This window comes from Microtus pennsylvanicus, chromosome 1, assembly GCF_037038515.1.
Source record: "Microtus pennsylvanicus isolate mMicPen1 chromosome 1, mMicPen1.hap1, whole genome shotgun sequence".
NCBI lineage: Eukaryota > Metazoa > Chordata > Mammalia > Rodentia > Cricetidae > Microtus > Microtus pennsylvanicus.
This window is the reverse complement of record NC_134579.1, coordinates 62,621,688-62,649,218: the sequence shown is the minus strand read 5'-3', so window position 1 is coordinate 62,649,218 and position 27,531 is coordinate 62,621,688. Positions and strand designations below refer to the sequence as shown.

The 27,531-nt window shown below is 39.0% G+C and overlaps 1 protein-coding gene and 1 non-coding gene across 3 annotated transcripts in view; one reads left to right on the top strand and one right to left on the bottom strand.

The window, feature by feature from the left end:
• Ubxn7 (UBX domain protein 7) overlaps positions 1-21,266 on the top strand; it is a 60,326-nt gene extending 39,060 nt beyond the window's left edge. Inside the window, exons 4-11 of one of the 2 annotated variants that reach the window (XM_075966849.1) lie at positions 69-134; positions 2,652-2,764; positions 6,655-6,801; positions 8,793-8,883; positions 9,525-9,652; positions 16,498-16,891; positions 16,987-17,066; positions 20,741-21,266. In XM_075966849.1, the coding sequence (XP_075822964.1) occupies positions 69-134; positions 2,652-2,764; positions 6,655-6,801; positions 8,793-8,883; positions 9,525-9,652; positions 16,498-16,891; positions 16,987-17,066; positions 20,741-20,902 (1,181 nt within the window). In that variant the 3' untranslated portion in view covers positions 20,903-21,266. The remainder of the gene's footprint in view (positions 1-68; positions 135-2,651; positions 2,765-6,654; positions 6,802-8,792; positions 8,884-9,524; positions 9,653-16,497; positions 16,892-16,986; positions 17,067-20,740) is intronic. The other variant, XM_075966858.1, reaches the window with a different exon arrangement.
• LOC142842823 (small nucleolar RNA SNORA3/SNORA45 family) lies at positions 20,498-20,628 on the bottom strand. The gene has a single exon (XR_012909484.1). It is a non-coding gene; the product is annotated as a small nucleolar RNA SNORA3/SNORA45 family (small nucleolar RNA).
• Positions 21,267-27,531: the final 6,265 nt, after the last annotated feature.

Below are 27,531 nucleotides of genomic sequence, written 5' to 3'. Positions count from 1 at the left end.
ATATTTAGAATATTATTCAAAATTAATGTTTTAATTTTTTTTTTACCAATTCTGTTTTTCTTCTACAGCCCCTAAAAGACGAAGGCCTGCACGTTCAATATTTGATGGTTTCCGAGATTTTCAAACTGAAACTAGTAGGTATTTGTGAACTAGTCTCTCAGCTCCATCTTCCATTCCACTTCCTTTCTGTTACAATGAAAAGAATGTTTAGTATTTGTCTTCATTACTTTGAGGATTCCCCATGTTTAAAAAGTGAAATAATAGCAACATCAAAATATTGGGTAAAGATACTGGCTAGTTTGATCTCCAGGATCCACATGATGAAAAGGGAGAAACTGACTCCTGCAAGTTGTACTTTGACTCCGCATATGTACCATGACATACATACATGTACATGTATATACATACACTATCCTAGTTAGGGTTACTGTTGCTATAATGAAACACTATGACCATACACAACTTAGGGAGGTGTCAAAGACCAGCATCAACAAAACTTGTATGGTCCAGGGTAACAACATGGTTAGAATTATTAAGTAAAAAAGAAACAGAGATGTAAGAGAAATAAGAGAGAAACATAAGGGGAGGGAGGAGGCAACAGACTTCATTAACATGATATAAGGAATAGACTTGAATTCTCTGACCTTTGGTCCAGATGGAATGGCTCCACCTCTACACTCAAAATACTAATTTAACCACACCCTGGGTCAGAATCTCTCATTTGTAGCCACACTTGTTGTCAACAACTTTGAGAGAGCAAAAATAAACTCAAAGTCTCTGACCTCCAGTCATGGTGGAGCAGGATCACAACTGTGGTTCCCCACAGGGAGAAAAGGGTTTACTTGGCTCATACTTCATGTCAGGACAGGAACTCAAACAGGGAAGGAACTTGGAGGAAGGAGCTGATGCAGAGGCCATGGAAAGGTGCTGCTTGATCCCCATGGCTTGCTTAGCCTGCTTTCTTGTAGAACCAAGGACCACCAGCCTAGGGGTGGTACCACCCACGATTAGTTGGGCCCTCCCCCATCAATCACTAATTAAGAAAATGTACTACAGCAGTGTTTCTCAACATGTGGGTCACAATCGCTTGGGGAAGGGGTATCCTGCATATCAGATATTTGCATTATAGCTAGTAATAATAGCAAATACGGTTATGAAGTAGCAATGAAAATAATTTTATGGCTTGGGGGTCACCACAACATGAGGAACTGTCTTAAAGGGTTATAGCGTTAGGAAAGCTGAGGACCATTGCCCTACAGGCTTGCCTATAGCCAGTCTAATGTTACAGAGTCATTTTCTTGAGTCTCCTTCCTCTTTGACGACTCTAGCTTGTCAAGTTGACATAAAACTAGTCAGCACAGTTCATGCCTTTCTGTGGTACAGCTCAGAAGTGTCTCAGAAGTATACTTTCAAGAGTCTAAAGAAAGGACAAATTTGTTCGTTTATTTGTTGGGGGTGGTGTGTAGGCCATGATATGTGTGTGTTCTCTAACAAGAGAATAGTTTATTGGAGTTAATTCCTACCACATGGGCCCTGGGGATTGAACTCAGGCCATCGGGTTTGGCAGCAAGTATCCTGACTTTCTGAACCATCTAGCTGGCCCAGGACAGTTGTTTTTTAGATAATACATGACAAATGCTTGGTCTGTATCTGGTGTTGTATCTGTGCCCTTTTAAGGTAAGGATAGGTCCAGTAACTTTGTAAAAAGTTGAAAGAAAAGGCTTAAGTTATCAAAGGAATCTGTGCTTTTTTAGTAGATGGGGACAGCTCTACTGCTCTACCTCTACTGCAAGCTTACAGACTGGGAGCTAGCTGCAATCGATGGGTTAGGGTCATTATCAAACTAGAAAAATGATTCTGAAAGCTTTCTTCTGTGTTATGAATATGTGAAAGCGTTTACTTTGATGAGGGTGTGTGTGTGTGTGTGTGTGTGTGTGTGTGTGTGTGTGCGTGTGTGTGTGTATGTATTATTTTGCTGGCGACAAACAGGGCCTTGAATATTCTAGGCAAGCAAACATTCTACCCCTCAGGTGTATCCTCATCTCAAGGTGAATTCGGTTTTGTTTTAAATGTTGCTGGGCACTAAATGGGGGCCTGTGTGTACTAGATAAGTACTGAGCTAGATCTCCAGCTCAGCTGCCTTTCCTTCTTACTGTGAAACAGACAATTTCTTACTAGGTTGTTCAGATTGGACTTGAACTCACTCTGTGGTTCAGGTTTTTTGTTTTTTGAGATGGGGTTTCTCTGTGTAACAACTTTGACTATCCTGGAACTTAATTTGTAGAACAGGCTAGCCTTGAACTCACAAGAAATCTGCCTCTGCCCCCTGAGTGCTGGGGTTCAAGCCAGGTGCTGCCACACCTGACTGAACTTCTTGTGTTAGCCTAAGTCTGCACCACCAGGCCTGGCCCAACAGGACTATTTGTAACTAATTTAATTTTCTACTTTTATCCTTAGGCTAGGGAACAACACAAACTCCTGGAATATTTTTTTGCCCCTCTTTGTATTTTTTTTTTAAGTCATTTGCTTTTTGAAACTAAGCATACTGTTCAGTAATTCTTTCAGTCAATATAAGGTCTTTTGTTTATTATGGAATTTAACACTTTCATTTTATGACTAATTAAAACTTTTCCCATCTTTCTGTATTGCAGTTAGGCAAGAACAGGAATTAAGAAATGGAGGAGCAATAGATAAGAAACTCACCACCCTTGCAGATCTGTTCCGGCCCCCAATTGACTTGATGCACAAAGGCAGCTTTGAAACAGTAAGTTTTTGGAGATTGTATACTAACCCTATGAACTGGTTTACAATTTTAGTTTGTCTTTTTTTTTTTCCCCCTCTTTCCTCTTTCTTGAGACAGGGTCTTACCATGTAACCTGGCCATAGTATATTGACCATGCTGGCCTCAAAATCAGAGATGGGTCTGCCTCTACCTCCTCTGTGCCACCATGCCTTTTAAATTCAATTTTATTTTTTTCAGTATATAGAGAATTGGTATCCTATTTATGCATAATATACTTAAGGGTTGCACTGGGTTATATTTTTACTGGCAGTAAATGACTAACATTTTTAACAACAGTGTATGAGGTTGAATATTGTGAGAGCCTTTGATTAGCCTTGTGTGGCATCATTGTAGAACCTCTAACACTTTGAAAGCTTCTTTTTATAAACTTAGTTTTGTAAATGTATGTATCTTTTACTGTTGCTAAGTATGTAGTATAATGTTTATTAACCATTTATAAATTGTTTGTGTTTCTCTTTTGCCTATATTGTAGTCTCCCCCTTATCTTCAGTTTTGATTAGGTTTAACTTACCTGAAATCTCAAAATATTAAATGGAAAGTTCCAGACATAAAAGTTGCTATGGTATTTTGTTGTTGTTGTTTGTTTTTGAGACAGGTTTTCTCTGTTTTCTTTGGAGCCTGTCCTGGAACTCACTCTGTAGACCAGGCTGGCCTTGAACTCACAGAGATCACCTGCCTCTACCTCTTGGGTTGAGCGCTAGGATTAAAGGCGTGCACCACCTGGACAAAAATTGGTATGTTTTAAGTTAGGCACTCTTCTAAGTAGTGTGATGAAATCTTGCCATCTACTCAGGACAATGTATCTATATAATATCTGTTACCTACCTGTTTATCATTTGGTTAGCTGATCTGGGCTAATATAAATTGACCAACTTGCTGGGGTGGTAGTAGTGCATGCCTAGCACTAGGGAAGCCAAGGCAGGAGTATCTCTAAGTTCAAGGCTAGCCTCATCTTCAGATTGAGTTCTAGGACACCTGTGGCTACCCAGAGAAGAAACCCTGTCTTGGAAAAACAAAAACAAAAAAAAGTTGCTCAACTTCATTTTATTTATTTGGGTTTTTTTGGAGGGGTGGTTTGTTTATTGTTTGGTTTTGGTGTTTGGAGCCCAGGCTGGCCTTGAACTCACAGAGAGTCTGCTTGCCTCTGCCTCCCAAGCAACTGGGATTAAAGGCATAGTTCTTTCATTTTTGAGGCAGGGTCTCACTAAGTAGCTCTTAGACCAGACTGGCCTCGAATTCAGAGAGCCACCTGGTTATGAGATTAAAGGTGTGCACCATCACACCCAACTCAGTTTGTAATATCTTTTTTGTTTGTTTGGTTGGTTTGGTTGTTTTTTTGTTTTGTTTTGTTTGTTTTTGTTTTGTTTGTTTTTTATTTGGTTTGGTTTTTTTGAGACAGAGTTTCACTGTAGCTTTGGAGTCTGTCCTGGAACAAACTCTTGTAGATCAGGCTGGCCTCAAACTCACAGATATCTGCCTGCCTCTGCCTCCTGAGTACTGAGATTCAAGGTATGTGCCACCATTGCCCAGCTTCAGTTTGTAATAACTTAATGCTTGTGTTTAAATAACTTATTTTCCGTAATTGTAACCCAAAACTTAACTAGTGATGTTGGCAATTGGGTATATCATAGACAAACTGTAAAGTGTTTTCTATAGTTAGAAAGGTGATAATTCTTGGTTTATAGTAAAAATAAATTATTCATGAAATTGTGAAGAACGGACTTCTTCAAAAGAATTTTGAACTACTTTTCCTGTCATATTTGACATTGTAAAAGTCTGGTCTCCATGTGGCAGTGCTTAGTTATAATGGATAATACATTAAATTTGTGTATATTTTTGTTATTTGTGGTTTCATGATGATGGAAGTCACAAAATATCCCACATCAGTTCAGAATTATGAATAATGAAAGGGTTATTTATTTAAGGGAAAACTTACAGATCACTGTCCTAGATAACAGTTCTCTGCATGAACAAAAACAGAGTCTAGCAGCCAGATGCAAGAGAGCGGGGTACATACTTTACAGCTGCTTTTACAGTATAAGAGACCATGCCCAGGTGGGCTGGTATCTTAAAGGCTATTGGCTGAAGGAGCAGAATGTGCTCCCACAGCAGTTTCAGGTAAGTATTGGGGATATTAGAAATATATCTGTATCCAATTACAAAATATATTCTTTCCCCAGTTCTTCCTAGCTTTATCTTTTCTAAACCCAAAGGAAAATTTCCTGGGGCAATTTACTTGATTGTCTGCTAACTTTTAACCAAAGCTAGGGGAATATGTTCCCTTCTCACCACAGTGATAATGACTGTCATTGAGAAGACAGCAGTAGGAACTGGAGAGATGGCTTAGCACTTAAGAGCATTAGGATCCAGTTCAGTTTCCAGCACCCAGATGGTGACTTACAACTGCAGTTCTAGGGTATCCAGTACCCTCTTCTGGTCTCCACAGATAGCAAGCATGTACATAAACTCATAAACATGCATTCAAACATATAAAATTAAAAAAACCTTTAAAAACAAACAGACAAGTAAATAAAGCAAAACCATCACATTTTCAAGATATTTAGTATTTCCAGAGAGGATTTGCTGGCTGGTAAGACTGTTGAATGTAGGGTTCCAACAGTTAGGTCAAAGCCAGTATTTCCCTTTCTCTAAAGGAGCAGAATCAAGACTATTGTGCATAGTATTACAGAAAAAAAATAAAAATAAGGGATTTACTAGGTTGACTTAATGATATTCACTGGTAGTTCCAACAGTGACTGTTTGTATACTTGAGCTGCTCAATCCAAAAAGTAGATTGCTTCAGCCATTCTGTCTGGTGTTGAAGGCCTAGAAACTCCCTGGAGAGCTGAAGTTTGATGACAATGGCCACATGTGTACACTGAGAAAGAAAGGGTCTTACAGAGATGTACACACTTATTTCCTCCAATTTTCATTCATTCAGTGGCTGGTGCCAGCCAACTTCTGGGTGGGCCTTTCTTCTCAGTCCTAAAGGTCTGTGTTCTCTAAAGTGCAATTCCACTAGTTCTGATTTCTCCTAATTCACTCAACTTGATACCTGTCGCAAGGATTATGTATATGCAAAATAATAAAGTATAAATGAAAAAAAACCTCTGTCATTTAAAGATTTATTATTTATATGTATATGTATGCATATATATGCATTGCATGACGTTGTCCCCTGAGACCAGAAGAGGGCATCAGATCCTCTGGAGATGTGACCCATTGGGGATAGGTGCTGGGAACCAAACTCCATTCCTCTGTAAGAGTGTCAAGTACTTTTATATTCTGGCCCATATTGCCAGCCTCTAGATAATCATTTTATTTATTAATTATTTGATATTTTATTTTTTCTTTCTTATTTTGGCAACAGAGTTTGAGACAGGATCTCTCTCTATAGCCCTTGCTGTCCTGGAGCTCTGAACTTAGAACTCCACCTGCCTCTGCCTACCCTGTGCTGCTACCCAGTTTACAACAAAGTGTGAACCACCCACACCCTGTTAGAATTCATTACAGTGTATTTTAATCATATTCATTCCCTAATCCCCTAACTCCTCCCAGCTTCACATTTCCCGCCTAAAACCACCAAGACCAATTTGTGCTACCCTTACACAGAATGGTCCAGGGGAGCATGGAACATCCACTGGAGCATGGTCACTCTATCAGGAATGACGCTCCTAAAATTGGCTTTTTCTGCCCTGGCTCTCTTGTAACTGTCTCTGTAGACCAGATTAACCTCAAACTCAGAGATCCTCCTGCCTCTGCCGCGCAAGTGCTGGGATTAAAGGTGTGTGCCACCACTGCTTGGCTAGAGACTTTTTTTTTTAAATCAATGTTTAACTTTACTTTTACAGGCCAAAGAGTGTGGCCAGATGCAGAATAAATGGCTGATGATAAACATTCAAAATGTACAAGACTTTGCATGCCAGTGCCTCAACCGTGATGTGTGGAGCAATGAAGCTGTGAAGAATATTATCCGGGAACATTTTATTTTCTGGCAGGTGAGAAGGACAGTTAATTAAAAATTTGGTAATATTTTTGTAGTGTGGGATGTTGTTGAGGAGGAATGGTGTTACAAACTAGGAAAAGTGAATTTATTTATGACATAAGTTACCTGTGATGGTTAAATATGTGATGCTCATGCTTCAGGAGCATCTGACAGTCGGTCTACAGCTGTATAGTTCAGTAGAGAAACCTTAAATACCATCTGAAAAGGTTCAGAGGAAACAGGTGAAATCAACATTGATATTCCATAAATCAATAGATTTTATATATATATAAAACACATTAACATTTTAATGTCAGGATCTGTGGGTGTTAAATTCTCAAGATATAGTATGTAATTCATGCTTAGTGCATGGAATTAGTCAATTTCAACTATTTAATATCCATACAAGACAAATGGCCATGGGAAAAACATTTTAGAACTTTGGAAAAACATTAAAACTTGTGTTTTAGCTTGAGTTTGCTACTCTTTTACTGTGCGTTCTTATCTTAATATTCCTCCGTGTTCAGATGTAATATCTTTTCGTGTAAATTATCTAGTTAAGTTAAACTAGGTAGCTTACCTCTAACTTTACTTTTGTTTCACTTTTCTTGTTTGTTTGGAGTTTTTTGTTTGTTTGGCTTACTGCTGGGGATTCAACCTGGGTCCTCCTGCAAGCTAGGCAAGTGTTCCACCATTAAGATAATCTCCATCCTCCTTTTCAGTTCTTTAGTTGTTTTTTTTTTTTTTCCAGATGTGGTTTCTCTGTATAGTCCTGGCTGTCCTGGAACTCACTCTGTAGACCAGGTTTACCTTGAACTCAGAGATCAAGCTGCCTTTGCCTCCTAAGTGCTGGGATTAAAGGTGTGTGCCACTAGGGTCCACTCCTTTTGAGCTTTTGAAACCACTCCAAGTAGCCCTTTAACTTGTGATCCTCTGACCTCAGTCACCTGAGTAGCTGGGGATTATAGCCTAGATAGACCCAGTTTCAATTTCTAGTTTTTAAAAAGTTACAGAAAATAACAAAGTAAACATAATATTTTCCTTTTCTAAGATATATTACTATTGATGCTGTTAATTTACCTGTTTGTATTTTACAGTCTGATAAATCCAGTGGGATTTCTGGTTATTTTTTAACTATTGTGATTATAAGTTTGCGTGTGTATACTGGATGGCTGTGTGGTGTGGAGGATTGAGGATAACTTTTGGAAATTGGTTGTCTCCTTCCGTTATAGGTTCTGGGGATCAAACTCAGGTGGTCAGACTTGTGCTGCAACACTTTGACCTGATGAGTCATCTTGCTGGCCTCTGAGATTGTTGCTTTTTGAGTTTTTGGTTTGGTTTGGTTTGGTTTTTGTTTTTTTCAAGACGGGATTTCTCTGTGTTACCCTGACTGTCCTGGAACTCACTCTGTAGACCAGGCTGGCTTTGAACTTGCAGAGATCCACCTGCTTCCGCCTCTCGGAGTGCTGCTGAGATTAAAAGTGTGTGCCACAACTGCCTAGCTCTGTGATTGTTTTTAATGATAGAATTTCTTTTATTTTATTCAAATATTGAACATCTCTGCCTAATAAAATGTTGGGTTTTCAAATTTATAATCTTAATATATTGTGATTTATTAAAATACGTTTTCTATGCCAGGCATAGTGACGAATGCCTTTCTCTGTAAATTCAAGGACAACCTGGTCTACATAGTAAACTCCAGGACAGCCAGAGCTATATAGTGAGATCCTGTCTCCAAAATAAACCAAACCAAACAAACAGAAAACTCATAGATGGACAAATACTTGAAAAGAAAAAAATAGCACCTCTTTTGAAGTGAGGAAGGAGGAGGAATAGGTTTGTTGTTCATAATGAGTTTTTAGAAGGGACCGGGAGTAAGTCCATACCTGATCTTACTTCCCTTTTCACATGGGAATGAAAACAAAGCATGTTTTTCAAAGGCTTATTTGGGGAGTCCATTGCTGTTAGTGGGTAACACTGCTTTTTATATTACTGACTTAACAGGTTTATCATGACAGTGAGGAAGGTCAGAGATACATACAGTTTTATAAATTAGGGGATTTCCCCTATGTTTCCATCTTGGACCCACGGACAGGTAAGTTACATCCAATTACAGCCTTTAAACTATCATTTGTTTTTCACATACGTAAATAGTTGATTAATATTTGATTGGGTCTGGCTTTAGCAATGTAACAGTTAAGGAAAGTTTTTCTTTTTATTACATAATTATGTAAACATCCTTGAATGTGTGTATTTTGGGAATCTATTTCTGGCAACTTGAAGGGAAACAGTATTTTGTGTTTATACAGTTCTGCTCTTTTTTCAGGAAAACTGATAGGATTATCTCTTTATAAGGGTCTCCCTAGGTTTTTCTATTATAATAAAATCTTAAGATTTTAAGTTTTGGTTGTTTTCCTCTAGAGCACTAGAGGGTGAACTGGTTTCATTATTATATTTTATTTAAATTTTTCTTTGTTTGAATTTCTTCCTAAATTGCTGTAAGTGGTGCCAGCAAATAAGATAATTTTCCTGTCATGATTGATTCTATCAGTGAGTTATAATTGATGTTATAGGTAGGTTATGATGATACTCTGTGACTTCAGCAACTGAAGGATGGGGATATGAATTTGTAACAAATGTTCACTATTCATGTGGCAATTATTTAATGAGTATGGTTAGAAGAATTATTGATTTTATATTTGCATGTCTTCATTTTTTTTGTTTTTAAATTTTTAGGTCAGAAGCTAGTAGAGTGGCACCAATTAGATGTGTCTTCTTTCTTGGACCAAGTAACAGGGTTTCTGGGTGAACATGGGCAACTGGATGGACTTTCTAGCAGTCCCCCCAAAAAATGTGCCCGATCAGTAAGTATAAGTGACAGACGACTGAATATACCTGTATGTCAGCATTTTATGTGAAACATTTGATTTAAAATGGTACTTTTAATAACATAAGTAGTGACCAGTTAGTGTTTCTGACTGTACTACTTAGATACTTCTTACTTTTTTGATAGTTTTCTGCAGAAGAATTTCATCTACTCAGTGAAGTCATAATACATGTATATAACCCCCTACATATATAAATAATTAAAGAATAAAAATGAGACCTAAAAAGAAAAGAAAGGAACAATTTAAGTATTATTACTGGTGAGATAGCTTTGGGTCCTGGGTTTCCCTGCCTCTCCCAGAGTTTATTTTTACACTTAATCTCTGTAATAGTTATTATGCAGACATCTCTGCTAATTGACATTATGATTAGTTTCAAGTAAAAGTGCTTCAAAGGTAAGGCAGTCTTACTTTGGTTCTAATTTTGATGGCAATGAGAATAAAATTGTGTATCTTTAGAAGTCTATAGGGTATAGTGATAAAAGAAATAGCCCATATCTAAAGTGAGTACCTAAATTGAATAAATGAAATTTTCCTCTTTACTTTGGGCGTTTCACATTTCTTTACAAATTTAGAACCAACCTGTTATTTAATACAAGAAAACTTACTATAATTTTAATTGGAATACACTAGTTCTATGGACATCTAATAATTGAATCTTCAGGTCTGGTAGTATGGAAAATATCTCCCTATTTTTGTGTCTTTAATTTCTCCCAGCAGTATTTTCTTGTTGTTGTTGGGTTTTGTTTTTTTTTTTTTGTATTGACCTTAGAGTATAACCTCAATAACAAATTTATTAATTTGAATTGCTGTTATGACACATGTTGCTGTTGACTGATATGTATGCATGCATATATGTTTGTATATGTATATAGAGTTTCATATTTTTATTCATTTACTTATTTTTGTGACCCAAGCTTACTCATAGAAGCTTGGGTGAGAAATCATTTACAGGAGCATGGACACCTTACCAGTGGCTACACTCCTAAAGAAAATGCCCTTTCCATTCCCAGCAAACATTAACTGTTTATTTTAGGGAGAGGTTGTGCCTTTGTAAGTTCTTTCCATGCCAGGGTGTTGATGGGTCCATCTTGTGCAGGATTTATACAGGTGATCACAGCCACTGCACTCAGGAATTCAATTTTGTCACGCCCAGAAAATATCCCTCCACCCATCCTTCACATCTTACATTCTCTCTGCCTTCTCTTCCATGACATTTCCTGAATTGTGGAGAGGCTGCTATGAATGCTATAGTTCCATTCAACATTTATTCTCCACACTTTAACCCCTTATGTGTCTTTGCAGTTACCATTGTCCACTGCAGAAAGAAGTTTCTGTAACTGTAGCAACAGCAGCACTAATCTGACTGTTGAAATCTCTTAGTGCTCCTTCCTGGCTCCTGGAGACTTGTCTCACCACTAGAAGTTCCTCTGTCTGGTTATATAACTCCTTTTAAAATCTGTATTTGTGTGATGTGTATGTGTATGTCCTTGTGTATGTGAGTGTGTGTGTGTGTGTGTGTGTGTGTGTGTGTGTGTAATCGTTCCTTGCCCTCCTTATTCACTGAGGCAGGGTCTCAGTTGAACCCAAGATTCATAAATATGGCTAATCTGGTTAGACAGTTTGCTATGAGAGCCCCTGTCTCCGCCTACTGAATGTTAGAATTATAGCCAGACTGCTACACCCACCGAGCATTTATAGGGGTTCTGGAGATCTGAGCAATAGTCCTCCCACTTTTGAAGCAAGCTCTTTAACCACTGATTGCCTCTCTAGTCCATATGTTTATTAAGATGTACTTTAGGAAGTTACTGAGGTTTCCTCCTTTTTGTGGACCAGATTATGATCTTGTCCAATGGGCTCAGATTTCCTTGAATTCCTGATACTTATGCCTCCATCTCCTGTCTGTATTCCTTTTGTTCTTAGTTTGCAGGGCATCACATGTCTGATCCCAGCACCCAAGAGCCTGAATCAGGAGGACTATTGCAAGTTTAGGGACAATCAGAACTATATATTGAATTCTATTCTATAGAGTGAGACCTGTCTCAAAACAAGTCATAGACTAAAACAAGCAAATAAATACTATAGAGCAAGTAGTACATGGACTTTCTTAATCAGACCTTTTTTTTATTTAAAAAATTCTTTATGTATAAATGTTTTGCCTGTATGTGTGTATTTGTCCTACATGTGTGCACTGTCCTTAAAGGCCACAAGAGTGATGGATCCCCTGGAACTGAAGTTACAAATGGTTGAGAACCATGATGTGGGTCTTAGGAACTAAACCCTTGTTCTCTGCAAGAGCAGAGGGTGGGGTTGGAAAGATAGAGTATAATGAGGTTTTCAAGAGACCAGCTCTTAAGAATCCTTCTCAGGATTCAATTAAAGACACCACAATAAGCAAAAGGAGCTAGGATCTAAGGGTTAAGAAAACTACTCACAAGACATTTTTTTCTATCCATGTTTCTTTCTTTCTTTCTTCCTTTATTTATTTATTTAGGGGGGGGTTTCGAGACAGGGTTTCTCTATAGCTTTGGAGCCTGACCTGAACTAGCTCTTGTAGACCAGGATGGTCTCGAACTCCCAGAGATCCACCTGCCTCTGCCTCCCAAGTGCTGGGATTAAAGGCGTGTGCCACCACCGCCCAGCTCTTCTTTCTTATTCTTTAACCCACTTGTTAAAAACATTCCCAGTAATATAACCAGCAGTTACCCAGCCCTAGCAGGTTTTCAGGACTGGAATTCTTTTGCCCCATAAAAATCAGAAAGGAGTTTTCACACACAGACGTCCATCTGTGGCTGTCAGCTCAGGGTGGGAGTGGCTTAGTGTACGTCTGGTGAACTCCTTAATGGAGAAAGTTAAGAAATTAATTAAATCATCAGGGAATTCTAGAGGGGAAAGCTAGTATGCTACACTACATTTTTAGGTGGTTAAAGGTTTATTTTCAATAAAATTATGAATAGAACACAGATTGTTTATTAAATCAGCATGCCCCCCTTTTTTTTCTCCCAGCATGCATAGAGGATATTGTGTAACCAGGTAACCCATGTAAACAGGAGGAAGCTAATGGTTTCTGATCTGATTAGCATATTCATAAGACACTATAATTTCTATGGATCTAGGTCTGGCATTTACACTTATTGGTCTAAGTGGTAGAAGCAAAGAGGAGACCCTGGCCTCTATATTATCAGTTCCAGGGTATGCTGTTATCAGCCATTCTTATCACAGATGTTCAGGGTCTGTGGTGCCAATGGGAAGGAAGTTTTTCTCTGGGTTACAGTTGATTATCTTTTCTGCTATAAAACACAAGCAGTAGCCGGGCGATGGTGGCGCATGCCTTTAATCTCAGCACTCCGGGAGGCAGAGGCAGGCGGATCTCTGTGAGTTCGAGACCAGCCTGGTCTACAGAGCTAGTTCCAGGATAGGCTCCAAAGCCACAGAGAAACCCTGTCTCGAAAAACCAAAAAAAAAAAAAAAAGAAAAGAAAACACAAGCAGTAAGTTTCCTGAACTAAAATCATCAGTAAGCTGAGGTTAAGGTGTAAGGAGTTAGGAATCTTTTAAGTGGGATATAACCAGGGCATGCTTATTCTATCTGTCTGAGCAACTGTGAATCAACAGCTTTGGACAAGTAGTAATTCTGTGTCCTTGGATATCTGTGAATGTCTTAAATGGAATGCTCTTACCTGGACCATAAACACTGGCAAAATGCCTGTAGATAAAGATAATTGCAGGAAGGCAGCTCTCTGCGTTTACCTAGGAGAGAGGAACAAAGGCCTGGCAGTGTGAAACTCACATGTAGCTAGGGGAATGCGATCAGTGAGCCCCAAAAGCATAGGAAATAGTTCTGAACTGTGGAAATTAATTCATAAATTTGTAACAGAGGGGAGTCAGCTACAACAAACATCTACAGCAAGAAACAGCCACTTTATTCACAAAGCAATAATGGAGAAATGTAGTAATAAGGGCACCGGGGCTGCGTCCCCAACACCCCAGCCGCCTGCTCAGCTAGCTTATGCCCGAAATAACAACACACAAACTGTATTCATTTAAACACTGCTTGGCCCTTTAGCTCTAGCCCTTACTGGCTAATTCTGATATCCCAATCAACCCATCTCTAATAATCTGTGAGCACCGGTCTTACCGGGAAAGATTCAGCATGTCTGACCTGGGGGCTTGCTCCATCGCGTCTGCTTCAGAGAGCAGAGCTATCACGTCTACCCGGGAGAGAGGAGCATGGCGTCTCTCTGAGGCGTTTGCTCCGGAGAGGAGAGCTGTGGAGTCTGAGCTCACTTCCTCTTCCTCCCAGCGTTCTGTTCTGTTTACTCCTCCCACCTATCTTCTAACCAATGAGGGCCAAGCAGTTTCTTTTTATTTAACCAATGACCTTCCTCCATCAGAGAAAAGCCTTGCCTTTTGGTTTAAAACCTTCACCAAAAGCCCCTGGCTCTTGATGAGACGCTATTGAAAAGATGGCTGAGTATTACTGTCAGATGTTGCTGATTGTAGTGGGAATAGTGGGAGCATATACTATTCTTCCAGAGGAACTGAGTTCAGGTCCAGGTACCCACCCACATCAGGTGGCTCATAGTCAGCTCCAGGTCTGATGTGTGTGGGCACCTACACTCGTGCGAACACATACATACACACACATAATAAAATAATAAAAATAAAATTCTAAAAAGAATAGTGGGTTCTTTTAATATGAACCAACTCTCTGACCCCCGATGTTTTTGTTTATCACCATAATTTGGGTTCTGTAAGTAAGGAATCCCAGGGAAGAGTGAGTATTGGATAGGAACAATAGGAACCTGGTGCTATCTGCTGTCTCCCTGCTGTACAGTGTTACTGCAAATTTAGTTACTTAAGCTGGTGCTGTCCCATAAATAAGTCTACCTGCTTTATATGGATGATAAATTAGACTTAATTTTATTTTTATTCATTTATTTTTTAGGAAAGGTTTCTCATTATGTAGTTCTGCCAGTCCAAGAACTCACTCTGTAGACCAGGCTGTACTTGAACTCACATAGATTCACCTGCCTTTGTCTCCAAGTGCTGGGATTAAAGGTGTCCCCATTATGTCTGGCGTAATTTATAAAAAATTATTATGTGGCAGTAGGAAAAGGATTGAGAGTTCCAAGATCATCCTGAGCCACATAGTCTGTTTTGAGCCGATCTGGACTATAGAAGACTCTTTAAAAAAAAAAATCATAATACTAGGCTGGAGAGATGGCTCCATGAAGAAGAGCACTTGCTCTTCTAGAAAACCCTGGTTCAGATTCCTGTACCCCCACCAGACAGCTCACAACCACCTGTAGCCCCAGTTCCAAGGATCCAGTGCCTTCTAGACTCTGTAGGTACCAGGCATGTACATGGTATTCATGCATAAATTAGCTCCATTCAGGTGGTTCATATTTTGTGACTTAAAAATGAAATCTGTGTGGGCAGTGGACATATGCCTTTAATCTTAGCTCTTGGGAGGCTGAGGCTGGTCAATCTCTGAACTCTTGAGTTTGAGGCTAGCCTGGTCCGCATAGTGAGTTCTAGGACAGCCAGAGCTACACAGAAAAACCCTGTCTTGAACCCCCAACCCCCAAGAAAAAGATAAAATTCGGTGGTATTCAAAACTTGTAACAAGAGAATATTAGAAATTTGCAATTCTATGGCTGTTAGATGGCTCATTGGGTTAAGACACCTTCTTCCCACCTTGATGACCTGAGTAATCTCTAGAATCCTTGTGGTGCAAGGAGAAAACAGATTTCTGCCAGTTGGTTCTCTGACTTAAATGTGTACACACTAGCTGCATAGCTGTACACATACATAGAGGTATAAATAAATAATTTATATAAATAATATAAATAAAGGGAATATGCATTTCTCATTATCATAATGAAAATCTTTATTACTAAGCTTTCAAGAATTTAATCTGTCCATATATACCCCGAATATGTTTTCCCTTAGATGATTTTTTTTTTTTTTGAGAAATGATCTCACTGTATGCTGCATGCTGGAAGTCAAACTTGCAAACTTCCTACCTTAGCCTCCCAAGTGTTAAATCCTGGGAGGATTGGTATGGCAGACCACCATGTCATATCTTGGTAATGATATTTTCTTGTTTTGAATGCTAAGAATCATTGTATTTAATGATAAGCAAAGGAGACATTTTCTGATGTTTAGTCATCTTATTAAAGAATAGTAGTTTGGCTTTATATTTAAAACTTGAGTTCAGGGGCTGGAGAGATAGCTCAGCGGTTAAGAGCACTGGCTGCTCTTCCAGGGGTCCTGAGTTCAGTTTCCAGCATCCATATGATGACTCACAACCATCTGCCATGAGATCTGGCGCTCTCATCTGGCTTGCAGGCATACAAGCAGACAAGTACACTGTATATATAATAAATAAATCTTTAAATAAATAAATAAAGTTATTTTTCTAAACAAAAGAATTATAACCTATTTTCTTGGCTTTGTTCATTTTGATGCCAAAAATGCCTGGGCTTAAAACATTAGTGTACTTATTTGTGTTTCAAACAGTGTCTCATTTTGTAGCACAGGCTAGCCTCAGACTTTGAGCAATCCCCTTCATGAATGCTGGCATTATAGGTATGTGCCATCATATCCAGTTTAATGATAGTCTTTTACTTTTGCCTTTAAAGTAGCCATTCCAGTTTTACTTTCTAATAAAAGTCCTTTGGCCTCACATTGTACAAGAGACAGATTCTGCTTCGGCAGAAAATTATGGTGATGTGTTGACTGTATGTTTTTTATATCCTGTTTGAGTGGTTTTTGGTTTAACTGTTATTCTTTCCACCTGTGTTTTGGCACACCTCGTAGGAGAGCCTCATAGATGCCAGTGAAGACAGCCAGCTGGAAGCCGCCATCAGAGCCTCTCTGCAGGAGACACATTTCGACTCAGCACAGGCAAAGCAGGATAACCGCTCAGATGAAGAATCTGAATCGGAACTTTTTTCTGGCAGTGAGGAATTCATATCAGTTTGTGGCTCTGATGAGGAAGAGGAGGTAGAGAATCTTGCTAAGTCCAGAAAGTCTCCTCATAAAGATTTGGGGCATAGAAAAGAAGAGAACAGAAGGCCACTGATGGAGCCCCCAGCCAGAACTGAGCCTGGCACAGCCACAAACCATCAAGGGTTGCCAGCCATGGACCCTGAGCTCTTGGAGATGTCACCCGAAAAGTCAGATGGAATAGTGGAGGGGATAGATGTCAATGGTGGGTTACTTGCTAAACATAAGTGTACTAAATAACTTGTTTTAGTTAATCTCCGATATTAAACGCCTATCTATGTGTGTATAACTCTTCCTTAGGACCAAAAGCACAGCTAATGCTACGGTACCCAGATGGAAAAAGGGAGCAGATCACTCTTCCAGAGCAAGCTAAACTGCTGGTGAGTTTATCTCACTGAAACATTTGCTTGAAGCAAAGAAACTGATTGTTCGTGGTGCTAGGGATTAAACCCATAACTTAATGCATGCTAAGCAGACCCTTATCCTAGAGACCACAGAAAATTGAAGTCAAGCTCAACTCTCTGATGTAGATGTAGGGTATCTCATATCTAAATCAAAACTTCATTGTCAAGAATCTAAGGTTTTTTTGGGAGAGGGTTTGTTGTAAGATTTCTCTTAAAGATTTATTTATTTATTATGTATACAACATTCTGCCTCCATGTATGCCCACACACCAGAAGAGGGCACTAGATCTCATTACAGATGATTGTGATCCACCATGTGGTTGCTGGGAATTGAACTCGGGACCTCTGGAAGAACAGTCAATGCTCTTAACCACTGAGCCATCTCTCCAGCCCTGATTTTTTTTTTACATGATTTTTTGTTTTTGTTTTGGTGCAGGGTCTCACTATATAGCCCTGAGTAGCCTTGAGCTCAGAGGAGATTTGCCTACCTCAGTTTCCCAAATGCTAGAATTAAGGCTGTGGTGGTATTTGAGGTGGGGGTCTCACTTCACAGCCCAGGCTAGCCTGGAACTTAAAATAGTCTTTCTGCTTAGCCTTCCAAGTGTTTCAATTATAAATATGAGCTGCTGTTTCATAATTTATAGAATTTTTTTGTTGTTGTTGTGGTTTTTCGAGACAGGGTTTCTCTGTGGTTTTGGAGCCTGTCCTGGAACTAGCTCTTGTAGACCAGGCTGGTCAATTTATAGAATTTTTAATTAGTTTATTTTCTTCTCATTTTTTTTAAGCAAGTCACAGGCCAACCAAGGCTTTTCAGTTCTGTGTTTGTGTGGGTGAACACTGACTTCTAGAAAAGAAGTAGTGGTTTTATGTGAAGACTATAGTGGGGATCTTGGGTTTCTTAGTAGCGTCTGTTACTACAAAGTAGTTAGGAACCAAGGTTCTTTGGTATCTTCTGTGATCTGTCATACTTTTTTCTTGTGAGTCTCTATTTTATTCCATTCCCCTTTTTGTATACCTGTAAGTTTTGTTTACGCCTTGGTTTGCACATGACAGCACATGCCGGGGAGCTTCTAAACACCTAAGTGCTAGATGAGAAATTTGGTCTTACTTGCATAACCTGTGGGTGGTCCCCATTCCTAGCCTGTCACTATGCCTGGCGTTAGTCACTGTTCTCATTTCTACAACAAAATACCTGACAGAAACAACTTAAGGCAGGCCAGGCGGTGGTGGCGCACACCTTTAATCTCAGCACTCTGGAGGCAGAGGCAGCGGATCTCTGTGAGTTCGAGGCCAGCTTGGTCTATAAGAGCTAGTTCCAGGACAGGCACCAAAACTATACAAAGAAACCCTGTCTCAAAAAAACTTAAAAAACAGGAACAGTTTAAGGAAGGAAGGGTCTCTTCTGGCTCATGGTTTCCAAGAAATTTCATCCCAGCAAAACAGGATATGCATGACAGTGAGAGCATGGCAGAGACTCCCTCTCTAGTGATGGGAGCTGGAGACTTGTTCATGTGGCTGTGGATCAGGAAGTAGAGGACTACACCAGAGCCAGAGGGGTGGATAGGACCTTCGAGGCCTGCCTGTGGGTGACCTTCTCTGCCAGCCAGGCCCCACATCCTAAAAGCTCAGAACATGTGCCTTTGGGGACATTGGAATTGTAACCAGAAAGTTGAAGAATGACAAATGGTAGTTGCAGGCCCATGCCAGAATGCTATTACTATCTAAATGGGACAGAGGTGAGAGGAGAGCCTCCTAGTTCTCTCAGAAAACTGTGGTATAGACATATTAAATGAAAAATTCCAGAATCGATTCATAAGTTTTAAATTACATTTTATTCTGAATACCACAATGAAACCTACCATCCCACTCCATCACCTGTGATATGAACCATTCCCTTTATCCAGGATAGTCAGGCGGTGTATGTATAGGCCTGAGGCAATAACCATCTTAGTAATAATAAATATTATAGTTACCACAGGGTTTCTGGCCAGGTAACTTCAAAAACTTGTAGAACTTATATTTAAAAAAATAAATAAACATTTTCGATGGGTATGGTGGTGTACACCTTTAAACCCAACACTTAGGAGGCAGAGGCAGGTGGATCTTTTAGTTTTAGGCCAGCCTTGTCTACAGAGTGACTTCCAGGATGGTCAGGGATACACAGAGAAATCCTGTCTTGGGGATATTCAAACATACTTACGTACTTACTTGGGGACATACATACATACATACTTGCTTTAAACCTATGTATGTATTTTTGTAGCTGTTAGTTACTGATGGCCCCAAAGGTTAAAATAGGTAATTCTAGCATATATAAAATGTGTATATGTATGTATGTATAAAAATTTATATGTATAGTGTTTTATTAATAGTTGTTGTCAATATACTGAGGTTTGTACTATCTATGTCAATTAGATATCTACCAGGGGTCATGGTGTTATGTTTCCTAGGGACAAGGGTCACTGCTGTGTAGCCCACCCTTTTGAGAATTTTAGTTGCAAAACTGCGTAGAAAACTAGACCATACGCAAAGGGAAAAGATGACTAGAAAAGACTGAGCATGTTTATCTGATAAGAAAGCATTTGTAGAGAAGGAAGTGTTGATATTGTAACAGACAGTTGTATGGGTATGGTCATGACTGATCGTATATAGATTAAAAGGACATATTCCCTGATGGAGGAAGAAAAACAGTGCTATCTTTTATAAATATTGACTGGGTTTATTTACTGAGAAGTTAGCAATGGCTCTTTTTATATCACATAGTTATATTCATAAGTTACTGGATATGGATTTATCTTACTTATCCAAAGAGTTTTGTTGAACTTTTTTCCCCCTGGCTTCAAGCCACCAGAACACAGACACCACCAACACCCTTTATCTTCAGCTCTTCTGCTGAAAAATTTGGTGTTCACGATGACAAGCTACTTAGGGAGCTTTTCCTTCCCTAGAACTTTGTAGTAGCCCTAAATGAAGAGAAAAAAATACTCTTTTTTTTTCTTCTTCTGAGACAAACTTTCTCTGTGTAGCTCTAACTGTCCTGCATCTTGTAGACCAGACTGTCCTTGAACTCAGAGAGATCTGCCTGCCTTTGCCTCCCAAGTGCTGGGATTAAAAGTGTGTGCCACCCCACTCATCTGAGAAAAAATACCCTTAAGGCTGGAGAGATGGCTCAGCCGTTAAAGGCTAGGCTCACAACCAAAAATATAAAAAATACCCTTAATACACTATAACAGACACTCAACACCTCCAAATCAGCTAGAATTTGTTCCTCTTTTTGAGACAGTCTCACTATGTAACCTTGACTGCCCTGGAACTCAAATGTAGATCAACATGACCTCATAGAGATCCACCAATACATTTTTATAATGCTGCATTAGCATGCCTTGCCATGTGTGGCCTCAGGTAAGACATGTTTCTGATCTTGTCACTAACAGGGACACCCAAGACCCCTACCCATGAATTAAGACCAGCAGATTCTCTTCGAGAACTCTAGCACACAGGACAAAGCATTGTTGGCCTTCTATAAATAAACTTTGATTATTTGAATAACTTACTTTCACCTAATGTGATAAAAATAGAGTATTCTTATAAATTAGTCAGCATGGTGTTATTTCCAGCTAACAGTTTTGTTTTACTCTTGTTTTTCATAGGCTTTGGTGAAGCACGTCCAATCTAAAGGATATCCAAATGAACGTTTTGAACTTCTTACCAATTTCCCTCGGAGGAAGCTCTCTCATCTGGACTATGACATTACCTTACAAGAGGCAGGCCTCTGTCCTCAAGAGACTGTCTTTGTACAGGAAAGAAATTAACACCATGACCTGACCTCTCTCAGCTTACCCCTTCTTCCCTTTTCCTGTGAGATACCATGTCCCTAAGTATGCATTTTGGCTCATAGGACTATAGAGCCAAAGCTGGACAAGCAAGTCACCTGCCTTTCCTTTATTTCTTTCTGTCACCTGCAATTAGTGTCTCTTCTGCTTCTCTTTCTCCTCTTTTCCTCTGTGATTTTCTTCTTTTTCTCACATGTGACCAAATGAAAATGTAAAGATAAGGATAAGATCTCTCCCAGTACTGGCAGCAGAAATGTGTGTTATAATTGGTCTCTTTTGTGGCACCTTTTTGGTATCTAGTGATGTTAACCATAGACTCCTATGACAAAGAATGGCTACAATCAGAATTTAAAAACAACCCCATTTTTGGTAGGTAAAAGAAATTGTTCTTCATATAAGAAGATCTCTTAATGAGCTATCCAGGCTTTTGTTTATGTGGGAGGCGATCCCCTTATACTATTGCTCATCATATTTAAAGTTTCCCTCCAAGATTCCCATCTTCCAGTTACAAGAGTTATTTCCATGATGTGTGTTATTGGCAGAATGAGTGCTTAGTGTATTGTGTAGCCAGGGTGGCTTTCAGTGTCCTAGCCTGAGGCAGTTTTCTTTATTATTGCTCCATTAGTTATATTCCTCTTTCCAGTCCTGGGATGAACCTTTAGTGAGCATCTTGTGTCTGGGCTAGGTAGGAAGGTGCTTGCTGTTTTTGCCTGCACAGCCAATTAGTTCCTTTGTTTTCATTGTCTGAGTCTGTAGTGTTCTGTAGGAAGGCAGGTGTTCAATAATCATGTAGTACAATGGCTTATAATTGTAAACACTATGGTTATTGATTGTCCTATGTGCTTAAGGCATACTTAGGTATATCCCGGGGTTGGGGGGGTGGGCAGGGTGGGGGAACCTGCAGCTGAGAGTTGCTAGTGATGTTCTTTTGGTTAGAAATAGTGATTTTGTTTACCCCCAATTGGAAATACTCTAAAGTGCTCTGGTAACTAAATTCCTCATGTTCTTTTATTCTATAAAATTTTAAAACTGAAAGTCTCTGATAGGAAGACCTTAAAACCCAGTTCATGAGACAACAGTTAGTAAGAAGGACATTACCAGTAACCGTCAGATGTGAGTCTTTTTCTGCCAACAAGTCAACATTCAAGTTGTATTTGGTGAAAGCTTTTTTTCAGTATTATTTAGAAGAGGCCACCTGAGTTTATATAGTACTATATTATCATCAGCTTTACTCTATGCTCAGTTCTTTCTTGAGCTTTTAGAAAGAGTGCTCCAGCAGAACAGTAGTGATTGGTGGGAAAATAAAACTTGAAACCGCTTATAAAACCATTTCTATAGGATTGACCTGTCTTGTCAATCGGAGATTTCGATTGATTCTTGTACTTGAGGAACATAAATTGTGATTGCTCAGAGACCTTTGGGTTCCTGTGTCCGTGCAGGTTGCTCTCTTGGTAACTAGGGGTTAAAAAGATAAGCTAAGGGATGTGGTATGTTTCTAGTGTGCGATGGTAGAATATGGTTGTTAATGGTTGGATTTTGAGGGACCTCCCTAAAGAATGGGTTATGTATCTCCTCAAGGAAATCATGGGAAATTCTGTTATTTTTCAGTGAGTCCTTTTGAATTAATGTTCTTACATTTTTTTCTAAGTCTGTGTAAGTGCTTATGTATAAGTATATAATTGTATAAATATTTATAAATATATTTATATAATTACAATTTCATTTATACTTTTGAGTCAAAGTTCTCTCTTTAGATTGGTGACTGAATAATACCACTTTGGTGTTTTTATAGCGCTTAAGGCTTAACCAACAGTTTGGATTTCTTGAGCAAGCATGTTAATTCCTCAGTTGTAGCTTTGAACTTGAATAAAAACTGACTGAGGAATGGAGCTGTATACTCTCAAATGTACAAAACTAATAGTCAAGGTAAGCAGCCTAAAGCCTCCGGGAGCCCCAGGGTAAAAGTGAGAGCATTCTCAGCTTTGCTATGCTGGCACCATCTCCACTTCTAGCACAAGCCCAGCTAAAGCCCAAACCAGTCAAGAGTTGTCCCTTCGAGGACTCGGCTTCGTTCTCTTGTCCTGTCTGTTTGGTTCTCTGTAGAGTAACCTCTCTTGAGAACCTGAGGCAGGATGTTCAGAGTGAGAGGGTGTATGCAGGTCTTTTTTTTTTTTTTTTAAATATACTTAGCATTGGCAAATCCATTTATGAGAAATTAAGATGACTGAGTATATATGTGTGTTAAGAGACAAGGCACTACACATATATCAAGCTTAGTCAGGATGATGAGCTGTGGGGGACTTTACTCATTTTGACCAGGATTGGCCCATGGGAGGAAGAGTTATAGATATACATGAGAAAAATAAATGGTAATATTGCCTTGCTCAAGTATTTATGTAAGAAGTTTGTCTTTGTTCTTCTGCATGTTGTTTTTCTTTCAAGGGGGAGCTTTTACTGGACAGTCAAATGAAGTCTGTGTTAAACATAGTGATTCCCTATAGGTAGTAGACATAGCTCAGAAGTTTTTAAAGTAAGGAGGAAAGGGACAAGATAAACTTGAGAGTGACATAAAACTTGTGAAAGAAATGCTGTCTGAACTTGAGCACAGTACCGGCTGAGGGCAGAGCAGGACTGCTTGTGAGTAGCTAGCGTGTGCTGTGTGTGCTGTGTGTGTTTCCTCCTTCAGTCTTCATGCAATCCCTACACAGTATATTCTACTCATTTATAAATGAGGAAGAAAACTGGAATTCATACAGCTTGTTCAACATGTCGTTACTGGTAAGGGCCACATTAAAATTAGAGCCCAGGGTCTGTTCTCTCACCCTTGTGTGGTATGTTATCCCATGTCAGTTGGAGTCCCTTTATTATAATATTATAACAATAAGGTCATCTTATTTTTCGGCTTTGTCAGCTAAAGGTTTTTGTTTCCTTAAAGCTGGAAGGGATAGTTGGGGTCAAGATTGTGGGATTTGTACTATCCCTATAAAATCTTAATTATGCCATTTTTAACAGATAGTTATCCATTGTTTTTTAAAAATAATTCAGTAAGGAAAATAACTGCAGCATTATTTGCCAAGAATAGATGGAAACCATAGAAAGATTTTTTTTTAAAAAAAAAGAAGATACAATTATCTTTTCTGATAGATTATTCATGATAGGTTATTGAACAACCTTTGTTTTTATATCTTTTTGTTTTGTCCTGCATACAACTCTACTGTATTAGCACCCTATTGAGTCTGTAGTCTACATCGGAAATATTTTGAAAGCTAAGATCTCTTTGAACTGTTTCATCCAATTAAGGAATCATCTGTATACATGGATAACAGCAGGAAGGTGAGTGTTATCCCTTTCAGGGTTGAACTGTGATAATAGGAACTCAGGAGGGAAGGATAGTGTAGGTTTAATTAGGGGTGTTCTCCCAGGTGCTGTGGCTTATTCTTGACTCTGCCTCTTTAAAATACTAGATTTGAAGCATTAAGTTTATCCGTAAGTAATGACCTTTGTCCAAGTAATAAAGAATTTTAAACTCCAGTACTAGCAATTCTTTAATTAGCAGGAATCTCACTTGAACACTAGAGAAAAATACCAGAGGGCTCCTGAAAAATTAAGGCAGGATTTCTCTTCTTGGGTACAATTCATGGTGTTTGATCTTGGTGGGCTTAGTACACTTGGGTAACAACTTTGCTTCTCGTTATCTTGGCAATACTTTCCTTCTCTGACTGTAGAATTTGAAAAACAGAATCGGACTAGATTAGTTCTGTCTTTTCAAGTCAGAGGACTTTAGATGTTTTTAAGTTTTGATATGAGTGGAGAAGGATAGGGTTAACTACTAGTAGAATTAATCTCATGGAGGAACTGTGCCTGGAATCATAACCCTTACAGATAAAAATATCCCCAAAGTATTATACATCCGGTCTCTCCCTTTATTTTATCATTCTCAGACTAATTAAAGTGTTAAAACTGTACTTGTTAATCAGTTCCTTTCATTTTTTTCCTGTGTCCAAGTATCTTTTACCCAATCTCTTATAGACCTCACTGTGATGAAATCACAGAGTACAGTATACAAATCTAGTGATCTTGAAACAGCCAGTTACTTTTTAAAAGCTTAATGCTGTAAGCCTACTGAGTTTTAAGAATGACTGAAATGTGAATGTGAAGCAGGTGTCCCCAGCACTGGAACTGAATTTGTGTGCTTTAAGCTAGACTGGCTCAGCAGTTGTGTAAGTTGGGAAATTCACACTTGGTTTGGGCAGATGTAACCTTTTCCATTTTCCATTAAGCTGATGTTTAAAATAGTTCTTGTCCTGTAGAGGGGATCTTTGTAGTGTCACACCATTTAGAGATCATTTGTTTACTTCCTTAATAGTAAATTATGGAGTACAAATTTATGAGTAATGCCTTGTGTAAAACTAAAACTTGAAAAGTAATGAGGATAGGAAGAATCAGCCTCTCGGGCTCACACTTTTCCAGCAGCTTCAGCCTTAATGAATAGGCTGCTGCTTTCAGTCTCTACCACCTGAGTAACCACTGTCCTTGAGCAGATACCTAAAGGCCATTGGGCGGTGAATGAATATTCAACATTATTGGTTTGCCTTACTTGATATTTCAGTTGTTTACTGTGAAACTCAGAATCCCTAGTTCACATTTTAGAATGGGGCGGGAATGTTCTTTAGACCTCAAAATAACCAAAGAGTACCATTCTAATATATTGATTTCTCCTGTAATACAAAGATTTAGTATTTCAGTGATGATTATTTGTATTTTAGACTCGCCTTCGTGTTAGTCCCGGTAATGAGACAGCTTAGAATTAAGAGGCATTTGGTTTGTTTATTTTTAAGAGTAGAGATTATTATAGCCTTGGTTAGTTTCTCCATTAAAGAACTTGGGTGCCTAGGTTATTGGATATGATGAATCCCTAAAGTGAAACTACCTTTTAATCTTTCTTCTCCATTCTCTTTTTTGTCTTATTTTGTTTTGTTTTCAAACATTTATGTAGTTCAGGCTAACCTCCCCCTCACCCAGGACACAGTTTCTGTAAGTAGTCTTGGCTGTCTGGATCAGGCTGGCCTCTAAGTAACTGTGTAGTTGAACATGACCTTGAACCTCTGGGTCCTCCTTGGATTACAGTTAGCCACCATGCCTGTTTTTCACCTAATTTCTCCAAAAATTAGTCGTAGTATTTAATACGCTTGGCTGTGTTTTTTAAAGTTGTATTTCTAAGCTTTAATATATAGTATCTCTCTCTCTCTCTCTCTCTCTTTCTCTCTCTCGACAGGGTTTCTCTAGCCTTGGAGCCTTTCCTGGAACTCACAACTCTCTAGACCAGGCTGGCCTCGAACTCACAGAAATCCGCCTGCCTCTGCCTCCCGAGTGCTGGGATTAAAGGCGTGTGCCACCACCACCCGGCTTCTCATTTTTTATAAATTAATATAGAAGGGAATATATTGAGGCAAATATGCTTTTTACAGCTTCTTTCTTCCTAAGGAGAATTCACATTCCAAGTAAGAGGATGGCTGACTCTATAATAAGCCCCCCAAGGCACTTTGTTTATTTATAGATTTTTGGTTGCCCTACCTAAACCTCACCATTCTCTTAAACATTTTGGTTTTTAAAGACACAACTGCTAAACCAGTACTTAGTTTAAAGCACACTCAAGGTTGGCCTTGAGCTCTTCTGGGGTTATAAGTACAAGCCAATACACCTGGCTTAACCTGATTAATTTTGGCTGTTTTTAATATGGCCCTGACATCATATAACCCCAAAATAAACTTGGGTTCTCCATATGCACTGATTACTTGATTAAACATAGTGAAGAAGTTTACAGAAATTTGCTTGTGGGGCTGGAGAGATGAGCAGTTGTTCTTGCAGAAGTCCTGGGTTCGAGTCCCAGAAATCACATAGCAGCCTACAACTGGTAAGTCCAATTCTAGGGGATCCAACTCTTCTGAATCAGAAGCTGAGGCAGGAGGATTGGTAGTTCCATGTCAGTGTGGAGTTATATTCCAAGATCTTGACTCAAAAATAAAATTCTCCTTGCCTCATCCTTTATTGAATATACCTGTACTTTACTGTGGCATGTATTTGTACGTCACAATGCTCTTCTAGCTCCAACTAAATGCAGTCTTTCAAAAATTATAATTAAAACTACTACAGTACCACAAATAGTGACTGTATGAACACAGGTCTTACTGCTCTGGAGGAAAATAGTGAGATGTGGAATTACCAGTTTATATAGTGAGTTTATGTTTGATTTTATAAGAAGCCAGAAATTACAGAGCCAGAGATATGACTCAGCACTTAAGAGTACATGCTGCCCTTGCAGAGGACCTGGGTTTATTATTTCCCTATACCCACGTGGTAGGCCACAACCATCCATAACTCCAGTCCCAGGGAATCTGATGCCCTTGTCTAACCTCTGAGGCCACTAGGTATGCATGTGGTACACAAATATACATTTAGGCAAAACAGTCATACACACAAAGTAAATAAAAATAAAAAAATTTGTTTTAGAGAACCAGTAATAGTAATTTGCCTCAGAACAACCACATTAGAAGTACGGGAAGTTACATCATTGCATTTAATTCTTTGGCAGTTATCAGCAGACCTTT